Source organism: Mustelus asterias, chromosome 6, assembly GCF_964213995.1.
Source record: "Mustelus asterias chromosome 6, sMusAst1.hap1.1, whole genome shotgun sequence".
NCBI classification, from domain to species: domain Eukaryota; kingdom Metazoa; phylum Chordata; class Chondrichthyes; order Carcharhiniformes; family Triakidae; genus Mustelus; species Mustelus asterias.
The window spans coordinates 106120277-106131974 of record NC_135806.1 but is presented as its reverse complement, the minus strand read 5'-3'; the positions used below and the strand labels follow the sequence as shown (position 1 = coordinate 106131974).

General features: G+C 45.2%; 1 protein-coding gene across 5 annotated transcripts in view; it reads right to left on the bottom strand.

Annotated features, from left to right (window-relative positions):
* LOC144495034 (uncharacterized) overlaps positions 1–8965 on the bottom strand; it is a 166769-nt gene extending 157804 nt beyond the window's left edge. The window contains exons 1-2 of one of the 5 annotated variants that reach the window (XM_078214844.1): positions 8879–8965; positions 505–568 (exon numbers count right to left, since the gene is read on the bottom strand). Coding sequence is in view for 3 of the 5 variants with exons in the window: in XM_078214846.1 (XP_078070972.1) it covers positions 505–568; positions 8100–8168 (133 nt within the window). In the remaining 2 variants the exon portion in view is untranslated. Of the gene's footprint in view, positions 1–504; positions 569–688; positions 810–2383; positions 2420–8099; positions 8244–8878 lie in introns of those variants that run through there. The other 4 variants (XM_078214846.1, XM_078214841.1, XM_078214842.1 and 1 more) reach the window with 4 other exon arrangements.
* Positions 8966–11698: the final 2733 nt, after the last annotated feature.

Genomic DNA, 11698 nt, shown 5'->3' with positions numbered 1-11698 from the left:
GGAGGGAGGGGAGAGGGAGGGAGGGAGGGGGAGAAGAGAGGGTGGGAGGGGGGAGAGGGAAGGGTGAGAGGGAGGGAGCGAGGGAGGGAACAGAGAGGGTCCAGGGAGCGAGTGAGGTCGCAGGAGGGAGGAAGGGGAGAGAGAGGGAGGGGAGAGGGAGGGGAGGAGGGAAGGAGGGAGAGGAAGAGGGAGGGGAGGAGTGTGGGAGCGAGGGAGGGGGGTGGGAGGAGAGCGGTAGGGGGAAGGAGGTGTTACAGTAAAAGTTTATTTTGAAATCTTATCGTGCTATTATTCTTAAACTGATCACTGGGAATTTTAATTTTGCTTCAAAATCCATCAGTATCCACAGGGGTCGTGATAGGCCCGAACAATAAATCAACAACTTGAGCAAATTTAAGTACAGATAGAAAAATAGAAAAAAAGAAAATTAGGAAGGAACAGCTGGAAAACAAGTAAATGTTTTTCAAAAGTAATTTGAAGAATTTAGAAAAACAAATTTACTACCTGCAAGAGAGAGATGTCGGAGTTTCCAATTCTTCCCTTTCGGAGCCGGTGAGGTCAAGTGGCTCTGCAGGAAAATAAATTGCGTTACTCAAAAGTTCCTCACATCATCAAATGCCAGCAGCAATTTTATGCGGCAATTTTAATAAGTTTTAACAATATAAATGTAGTAATTCTTGAAACTCACAGACAATTTGACAGTGACTCCCTTTCTCCTGAGGCCAATAACATTGGAGAGTGAATAGTCCAGCAATTAATGTTAATTCTCAATGCATGGGGACTTGTTGTATTCCTTGCTACAAAAATACCTACGAATAACATTGCGTGCATTAAACTTCCTTTATTTTCCCAGTAAATTCCTGGCCAATGAATTTGGACTTATTATTTGAACAAGCTCTTTGAAAACAGAAACTGAAGATAGAAGATCTGATAAGGTCGAGCTGGGAGTTGGTAAATAATGTTACATTGATATATATTATGGTAACTGGGATTTGGTGCCACAAAATACAACACCCTCCACATTTCTGTAATATAATTTCTGTAACAGAGAAACCAAGGAAAAAATTCAAACAGGGCTATAGAGAAAAATATTGGGAGCAAGACAAACAATGTTAAAAAGACAAGCTTAAAGGCTCTGTGTCTTATGCGTGGAGCATTTGCAATAAAGTCAATGAACGAATCGCGCAGATAAATGTAAACGGGTTTGATATAATTGGGATTACGGAGACATGGCTGCAGGGTGACCAGGCATGAGAATCGAATGTCCCAGAGTATTCAATATTTAGGAAGGAGAGATATAAAGGAAAAGGTGGTGGAGTGGCACTGCTGGTTAAAGAGGAAATTAACACAATAGTGAGAAAGGATATTGGCTCCGACAACATGGAGTCTGTATGGGTAGAGTTGAGAAATATCAAGGGGCAAAAAACATTAGTGGGTGTCATATACAGATCCCCAAACTGCAGTGGTGATGTTGGGAATGGCATTAAACACGAAATTAGAGATTCTTGTGATAAGGGAATATCGGTGATCATGAGTGATTTTAATCTGTACATAGATTGGGCAAATCAAATTAGCCACAATGCCATAGAGGAGGAATTCCTGGAGTATATACGGGATGGTTTTCTTGACCAATATGTGGAGGAACTAGAGAGCAGACCATCTTAGACTGGGTACTGTGTAATGAGAAGGGAATTATTGCCAATCTTGCTGTACAAGACCCCTTGGGGATGAGTGACCATAAGATGATAGAACTTTTATATCAAGATGGAGCGTGAAGTAGTTGATTCGGAGACTTGGGTGCTAAATCTTAATAAAGGAAACTATGAAGATATGAGGCATGAGTTGGCCTTGATAGATTGGAGAGAGTTACTTAAACTGACAGTAGATAAGCAATGGCAAACATTCAAGGAACGCATGGGGGAACGGCAGCAACAGTTTATTTTTGTCTGGCATAAAAGCAAAGAGGGCCAATCCATGGCTTACAAAGGAAATTAGAGAGAGTGTCCGATCTAAGGAAGAAGCATACAGATTGGCCAAGAAAAATAATAGGTCTGAGGATTGGGAGCAGTTTAGAATTCAGCAAAGAAGGTCAAGGGGATTGATTAAGAATGGGAAAATGCAGTATGAAAGTAAACTTGAAGGGAACATAAACTCTGACACTAAGGGCCCGATTTTACCATTGCGTTGTACCCGTTTTCGGGCACGAAAACTTGGTAAAGTCGGGCATGAGGTAAATAGCGCGATCCGCGTCCACACAGATTCCCCCTTTACCAAGGCCCAAAAATGAATGTGATTGGGACCGCGCCCAAAACGGACACGACGTCAATTTAAATGTATTTGCATGCATTTAAATTGACTTAATGGGCTGGATGCCCAAACTTACCGGGATTTCCCCCTTTACCATCGCGTTTGCCCGTCCAGATTCAGCGCAAAACAGACATGCTCAGCAAAGGTCTGTTTCGGGCGCTCCAGCTTCTGAAGAGGTAAGTTCAGAGTTTCTGGCGGCTCTCTGACTCAGATCAGTAGTTCGGCGGGGGGAGGGGGGGGCAGATCATTCTCTGGTGGAAGTGGGGATGGGAGGAGGAGGGAGGCCAAATTGTTCCCTGGTGAGGTCGAAGGGAGGTTGGCCCTCTGGTGGGGGGGGACGGGCGAGGGAGGAGGAGAGCCAGATGGATCTCTGGTGGGAGGGGGGAGGTACGGGGGGGAGGTCCGCTGCCACTCTGCGGGCAATCGGCGAGAGGGGAAGTGGGGCAGTGGGTCACGATCAGTCTGGGTAGCGGGGGGGGCGGAGGTGGGGGGGGCGTGGATAAGCGTGACAGTTATGTTGTGGAGTGATATCTGTGGGAGGGCCATCGCTCCCAGGCCGCTTTATCCATTTTTTGCGGCCCGGGAGCGATGTGGCAGGGGAGCATTTTTCAAATTATTTTTTACTGCGCATGTGCAGTTCAAAGTTCCGTTGCATTTCGGATGCGATGAGCCCCGCCCACAGTCCGATTCAGATTTGCGGCTTTTTTTTCAGGCTGAGTTTACAAGTCAGATCTGAATCACGCCCAGATTCAGCACTTAGAATCAAAATGGTAAAATTGGGCCCTAAGAGTTCCTATAGATACATGAAGACAAAAAGGTTGGTGAAGATAAATGTAGGTCCCCTACAGACGGAAACGGGGGAATGTATACTCGGGGACAAAGAAATGGCTGAGCATACATACATACATACATACATACTGAATACATACTTTGATTCTGTCTTCACAAAAGAGGACAGAAATCAAATGCCAGAAATGTTGGTGAATGCAAGATTTAGTGAGAAGGAAGAACTGAGGGAGATCAATATTAGTAGAGAAATGGTGAAAAGTATTGTTTCTTGCACGCTATACAGACAAAACATACCATTCATAGAGAAGGAAATGAGAGAGTGCAGAATGTAGTGTTACAGTCATAGCTAGGGTGTAGAGAAAGATCAACTTAATGCAAGGTACGTCCATTCAAAAGTCTGACAGCAGCAGGGAAGAAGCTGTTCTTGAGTCGGTTGGTATGTGACCTCAGACTTTTGTATCTTTTTCCTGAAGGAAGAAGGTGGAAGAGAGAATGTCCAGGGTGCGTGGGGTCCTTAATTATACTGTTGCTTTGCCGAGGCAGCAGGAAGTGTAGACAGAGTCAATGGATGGGAGGCTGGTTTGTGTGATGGATTGGGCTACATTCACGATCTTTTGTAGTTCCTTGCAGTCTTGGGCAGAGCAGGAGCCAAACCAAACTGTGATACAACCAGAAAGACTGCTTTCTATGGTGCTTCTTTAAAAGTTGGAGAGAGTCGTAGCTGACATGACAAATTTCCTTAGTCTTCTGAGAAGATAGAGGCTTAACTATAGTGTCAGCATGGGGGACCAGGATAGGTTGTTGGTGATCTAGACACCTAAAAACTTGAAGCTCTCGACCCTTGATTGATCATGATCAGCCATGATCGACCCCATTGATGTAGACAGGGGCATGTTCTCCTTTACGCTTCCTGAAGTCGATGACAATCTCCTTCGTTTTGTTGACATTGAGGGAGAGATTATTGTTGCCGCACCAGTTCACCAGATTCTCTATCTCATTCTTGTACTCTGTCTCGTCATTGTTTGAGATCTGACCCACTATGGTGGTGTTGTCAGCAAACTTGAAAATCGGTATAACAATATCATGATTTGGATGAGGGAACATCTCAAAGTTTGCAGATAATACCAAGTTGGTAGTGTGAACTGTGACGAGCTTCTACAGAATGATCTGGATAGGTTGGGTGAATGGGCAAATCAATGGCAGATGCAGTATAATTTGGATAAATGTGAGGTTATTCACTTTGGAAGCAAAAACAAGAAGGTAGATTACTACCTGAATGGCTGTAAACTAGGAGAGGGGAGTGTGCAGCGGGACCTGGGTGTCCTTGTGCACCAGTCACTGAAGGTAAGCATGCAGGTGCAGCAGGCGATAAAGAAGGCAAATGGTATGTTGTCCTTCATTGCGAGAGGTTTCGAGTACAGGAGCAGGGATGTGTGCAATTATACAGGGGCTTGGTGAGGCCACACCTGGAGCATTGTGTGCAGTTTTCGTCTCCTTTTCCGAGGAAGGATGTTCTTGCCCTCGAGGGAGTGCAGCGAAGGTTTACCAGGCTGATTCTGGGGATGGCAGGACTGACGTATGAGAAGAGATTGACTAGGTTAGGATTGTTTTCGCTGGAGTTCAGATGAATCAGAGGGGATCTCTTAGAAACTTATAAAATTCTAACAGGACTAGACAGGGTAGCTGCAGGAAGGATGTTGCCAATGGTGGGAGAGTCCAGAATCAGGGGTCACAGTCTGAGGATTCAGGGTAGACCATTTAGGACAGAGGTGAGGAGACATTTCTTCACCCAAAGAGTGGCGAGTCTGTGGAACTCATTACCACAGGAAGTAGTTGATGCCGAAACATTGAATGTATTCACGAGGGACGGCTGGATATAGCACTGCGGCAAATGGGATCAAAGGTTATGGAGAAAAAGCAGGATTAGGCTATTGAGTTAGATGATCAGCCATGATCGTAATGTATGGCGAAGCAAGCTCGAATGACCGAATAGCCTCCTCCTGCTCCTATCTTCTATGTTTCTATTACCAGGCCAGTTTGGATTGATCCAAGGACCAGATCAAACACAAAATTAGAGACTTTGGCAGAAGAGATTCTTAAAGTACAGGATTGCTTCAGAATTAGACAAAAGGACAAGAACAAGAGAATACACAACTTTATTCAGTAGGTCTGATTGCCAATAGAATCGTAGAAATGCCTACACTGCAGAAAGAGGCCATTCGGCCCATCGACCCTGCACCAACAACAATCCAACCAAGGTTCTATCCCAGTAACCCACATATTTACCCTGCTAATCTCCCTGACACTAAGGGACAATTGAGTATAACCAATCCACCTAACCTGCACATTTTTGGAATGTGGGAGGAAACCGGAGCACCCGGAGGAAACCCACACAGACACGGGGAAAATGTGCAAACTCCATACAGAAGTCACCCAAGGCCGGAATTGCACGTAGGTCTCTGGCGTTGTGAGGCAGCAGTGCTAACAACTGTGCCACCGTGCTGCCCAAATATTATTATATAATAAATATATATTATTGCAAGGCACAGAATAAACAAATCTTCAGATAAAATTTGACGCAGTTCTAAAATCACTCGATACGTATTTTAATCGAAGGAGCAAAGTTTTAGAAGATGAAGTTCAACAAATATATCCAACAACCTGCAGAACCTGGTTGACTCTTTTATAAACAAATTACACAGATAAGCTGAAAGCTGTGATTACAGTGACCTTAAGCCAGGACTCATAAGGGCCAGAATTATTGTCGCAGTTGCTGACGATGCCCTTTCAGACATTCCACAGGCCAAGAAAGATTGAACTGCAGGAAAGGCCATCCAAATAGTCAGACAGTCTGAAATCGACCAACAGTACCAATCGATTTTGTGTGGTGACAGCAGCCATGGGTACAGAGCAACCCCAACTGTACAGCTAGTGAAAAAACAAAGGGGTAGTGAGACACCAAGCCAAAGAAGAAAATACCCAAACTGACCACACAACGGTGGGTAACTAGGTCAGCTCTGTAGAGCCAAACAAACCCATGGGCAGGAGCAATGTCCTGCAATCTCAGTGCAATGGTTCAACTGCAACCAAGCGATGTAAAGCTACAACACCCAGACAGCTGGAGGGTCCCCAAAGATCCACAAGATACCACACCAGGAAGAGACCCAAGCATGCTTTTTGGGTGAAGTCAAGGATTCTGGACTCTCTTTTTGCACTGCAGACCAAACGGTCACCTCACCAACTTCAAATTGGGCACGGGAGTCAGTGTATGGTCCTCTCAGAAAAGGATGAAAGAACTTTGGCTATGAATAACAGACACGCTACTCTATGGGCCTGGGGGAATCTGACTTCTGGTCATAGGCTTGACCCTAGAACCACTAAGGTGTGGTCACAAGCAGATATTCAAATTCACGTATGTCATCCGAAACCAATCCTTTTCCTCTTTGGAGCAGAGATGTCTGAGTCGCCTTTAACATTCTTAAAATGGCAGAAGATGTCAAGACAACTTCTGTCATTGATTATGCAGAACTGCAAATTCCCAAGAGGCCCATCATTAAAGAGACTCTCGACTGGGACCTCAGCCCCGAATGGTTTTCCCTTTTCACAAAGCTGGTTTGTCCAATTGCTTTGCAGGTGGCAGTAGCTCCTCTTTGGTCAGACCAGCCAAACCTTCAATTAATCACCGCTGTACCTCAGGTAGAAAGCATACAGGAAAATAACCAGTAACAGAAAAATGAATCCCAACTCCAGGCTCCAACGGTCGCTGTCACACTCTATCATGGCACAGACACTTCATCCTCCAGCCAGCAGAAAGCTGCAAGATGCAGCTGGAGCAAGAAAACAGTGACCATCAACTTGCCAGAGCACACCTGAGTGAGGCAGAGAGATACGGAAGAACACTGTTGTGATAAAAGCAAAGTTGCAAGGTGAGCTCACTGATAAGGTCTCCTTACCTGAGAAAGGATACACTTGCCATTGAGTCTCAGGATGCAGCATAGGCCATTTAGGACTGAGATGGGGAGAAACTTCTTCACTCAGAGGATGGTGAACCCGTGGAATTCTCTACCATGGAAGGCTGTGGAGGCCAAGTCACTGAATATAGTTAAGAAGGAAATAGATATATTGGATAGATAAAGATGTCAAGGGGCATGGGGAGAGTACGGGAGTTTGACGTCGAGACAGAGGATCAGTCATGATCATATTGAACGGCAGTGCAGGCTGGAAGGGTTGAATAACCTACCCCTCCTATGTTTCTAAGGGGAACATCCAACAACATGGAGAGGCACCCTCAACTCCCACAAAGATTGCGGGAGAGCACACAAATATGACCAGAACAAGATCTGAAATAATTGTCAAGCCTCCAGACTTTCTGAATTTATAAAGTAAGAGACTGGAGTTGGAGGTTGGAGAAGAGGAGTAGCATGTAAGTACCGTGAGTAAAGACTTGGGCTAGGTGTAGTATAGGCGCATCTGGCATAGCAAGGGTCAATGTGGAACTGGGAAACAGTACCATCCTCAGTGTGATATAAAGAGACATGTCCTGTGACTAGAGTCAGCTGTGGACTGGACAGAGACCTGTGTAGAAGTAAGCATGGAGTTAGTGCATATGTATATACGTGTAAAGTTTATTTATTAGTGTCACAAATAGGCTTACATTAACACTGCAATTCAGTTACTGTGAAAATCCCCTAGTCGCCACACCCCAGCGCCTGTTCGGGTACACTGAGGGAGAATTTAGCATGGCCAATGCACCTAACCAGCATGACTTTCGGACTGTGGGAGGAAACTGGAGCACCCGGAGGAAACCCACGCAGACACAGGGAGAATGTGCCGACTCCGCACAGACAGTGACCAAAGCCGGGAATCGAATCCGGGTCCCTAGCGCTGTTAGGCACTGCGCCACCACGCCACCCATAATGTATGCATTATCAACGATATAAAACTCAAATCCTCTTCATGGGACCTATTGAAGAGATGACAATTTATGGAACTCAGGCTGTTACCTTTGTTCCTATGTGTGGTGGTTGTGGCCCTGGACGTATTGATAAGGCTGGAGGCCTAACTGTTGACATTAATCCTTTTGTGCTGCAATGCAATTTAAAAAGTGTTGCGACAACTACCGAGGTTCAGCAATTTTAGTCCAGGGATAGGGTGCTTCCTTGGTAGGTCGGTGCTGCCTGGAATCAGTTCGGGAATGCTGCTGCAACTGGCTACATTTCCGAGCTCAACACGCGGTCTTTACGGTGAGGATATATTGCTTGGGGGCTGAAACTGTTGAGACTTTTCTCACCGGAACCAGTAATCGGGTGAGACTAATGACAAGTTTCCTTTACATTTCAGCGAGGTGTCTTGGAGACTGGGTTGATTTGCTGCCCTCTCCGGGGAGCTGCAAGTTCACTGGCTGGACTCGAAGGTTCGCCTGCCTTAGAGCCCAGATTAAAGCGAGATCCCCTCCCCTCCCCAAACAGCCTGAGTTAAACAACAAGCACAACTTCAGGCTCAGCGTCCCACTTTCACTTTAGACAACACGCAGCCACATTATCGAGGGCAGTGTCGCGAAACGGAAGATCTCGGAATGGAGATAAACATGTTATTGCAAACATTGCACTCAACAGATTGCAGAGCCCAGCCCCGAGAGGGCAAGAATGCAACACAGTCCTCATTTTAAAGTGTATTCCCGTTTAAGCAGGGACACTGCGTTTGGCCGGAGAATGTAAACGGGCTGCAGTTTAAATGAGACAATTGGCCACTTACAAAGCAGTCAGCTGTCAGTGTTACTTACACTTGGGAACCCGCCTTGCAGTCGGCAGCGAACTTCAGCCCGTGGCTGTTGCTGTTTATCTCACTGGCGGCTCCTGCTGACCAAGTGCTGAGAAGGGGATTGGAGCAAGGTTAACACTGTCACTGCTGTACTGCCATGAAGCTAGAATGTCAACTCTGGAAAGAAGAGAAGATCTGAGAACCCCTGGAAGAATAGAACCCAGCCTTAGTCAATTCATTGTAGCAAATGTGTCTAAGAGATTCGTTAGGGAAAACAAATGAAAAAGGGGTCAGTCAAATGAACACTAAGTCTTAATGCCCAATTTAGTATAGTAAGAGTTTTAACAATTTAGTATATGCAAAGGATCTATCCACAAAGCTTTGACAAAAAGGGTCATTGGACTCCAAACGTCAGCTCTTTTTTCTCTCTCCTTACAGATGCTGCCAGTCCTCATGAGACTTTCCAGCATTTTCTCTTCTGGTTTAATATGTGACACAGTGGTTAGCGCTGCTGCCTCACAGCACCAGGGAGACGGGTTCGATTCCCGGTCTGTGTGGAGTTTGCACGTTCTCCCTGTGTCTGCGTGGGTTTCCTCCGGGTGCTCCGGTTTCCTCTCTCACTCCAAAGATCTCCAAGTTAGGTGAATTGGCCATGCTAAGTTCTTCCTCCGTGTACCCAAACAGGTGCCCGAGTGTGGCGACTAGGGCATTTTCGCAGTAACTTCATTGCAGTGTGAATGTAAGCCCACTTGTGACTAATAAATAAACTTTAACTTTATATATATTTATTCGGCCAATTTGCCTTTGCTCCAACTCTCTCTCCCTTTTCTGGATCAGAGCAAATGCTGGTAACGCCCTGAAACCGCTCCAGAAATGTTACCCAGCCAACAACAGCCATAAACTGTGGGAGAAATTGTTGGGAACTGGTGTTACTTGAATGATGCACTGACATTCCACACCGCTGTCGATTTGTAAAAGATATCCAGCAATTTGTGGAATAAAAGAGTTCTGATCCTCTGCAATATCCTGAACAATCTGCATTAATCTGCTGTTTGTTCTCACTGTGAAGCTCCCCTTTGAACGGCAGAGCCAGAGGGAGCCAGAAAACAGCTGGAGGACAATGATATCCAACCACAGTCCCCTCCCCCCCCATTTACTCCCTGAGCTGCGAATCGAGGTGGACCAGAAAGTCCTGAAATGCTCACGGCCACGAGCATCAGGCAAAATATAAAAAACAAACAAACAGAAAAGTGGTATGTTTTTATGAATTGTGTGGGGAAAGTGTAAATGATGGGTCGTGTACAGTGTACTGTGTGAACTGAGCAGCAGTAACGGTACAGGTAGCCAAAAAGTAGTGGGTTGTTTTAACCATAAAGTTTATTTATTAGTGCCACAAGTAGGCTTGCATTAACGCACACTGCAATGAAGTTACTATGAAAATCCCCTAGTTGCCACGCCCTGGCACCTGTTCGGGTACACTGAGGGAGAATTTAGCACGGCCAATGCACCTAACCAGCACGTCTTTTGGACTGTGGGAGGAAACCAGAGCACATTGTGTGTGTGTTTAGTTATCCATGTAATTGTAGTCCTTTCCGATGTGTATTTTTCACTTAAGTTAATAAATATTCTTTAATAATTGTTTAAACCAACTGCTGGACTGGTTCCTCACTGGGGTTTTATGTGACTCCTCACCATATTCAAAGAACAACAATACACCATCACAAACCAGTGTTTAAGTTGGGACACCATCGCAGATAACACAGGGAGGTTTGTGACACTACACTTCAAAGGGAAAGTGTTTAAAAGGCTGTAAAGTGCTTTAGAACATATACAGATCATGGAAGATGCGGTATAAGTACAATACAACAAATACTTTTTTTTAGATGTCCATAGAATCCCTGAAGTGCAAAAGGAGGTGATTTGGCCCATTGAGTCTGCACTGACTCTCCAACAAAGCATCCCACCCAGGGCCTAACCCAGGAACCCCACATACTTACCCCAGCAATCCCCCTAACATACACATCTTGGGACACCAAGGGGCAATTGAGCACAGCAAATCCACCTAACCTGCACATCTTTGGACTGTGGGAGGAAACTGGAACACCCAGAGGAAACCCACACAGACACGGGGAGAATGTGCAGACTCCGCACAGAAAGTGACCCAAGCCAGGAATCGAACCCAGGTCCCAGAAGCTGTGAGACAGCAGTGCTAACCACTGTGTCACCCTATAGAATACGTAACAGCAGTAACAGTAACAAAAAGTTACACAGGCCTAAACATTTTCAAAGTTTAAAGCAACTTTTTACCTGATTATCGAATAAATAACAGTGCAAGGAGGAGAACAAAAGCAATGAAAACAATTAATAAAGCATGCACTGATGACGAGAAGCTGAAACTTGTTTGAGGGCAATTTGTGAGTCAGACAAACCACTTTTAAGATATTGATCAGGAAAGGTGAATTGATCAGAAATTGCTGCAGTGGCAGGTTTAGTGTTAATTGGATTTTTATGCTCACCTTTGACATCTCGCTATATTTCTGTTACAAGTTGCTAGAACATTGATATGATAAAAGCAGAGTGACGTCAATGTTACATCTGGGACCTTTTGCATATAGGGCCAATGCATTATCTCCGTCAAAAACCACGCTATCAATCTAAATACAGGCACCATATTGAGATAGGGTGTGGCTCAGAGAAGTGCATGACCTGCAACTTCTGCAAGACCTTAAATTAAATTTTAAAATGCCACTAATTGGGTGGCACGGTGACTCAGTGGTTAGCACTGCTGCCTCACAGCTCCAGGGGTTGCAATTTGAGTAAAGGGACAGGGGTTCAATTCCTT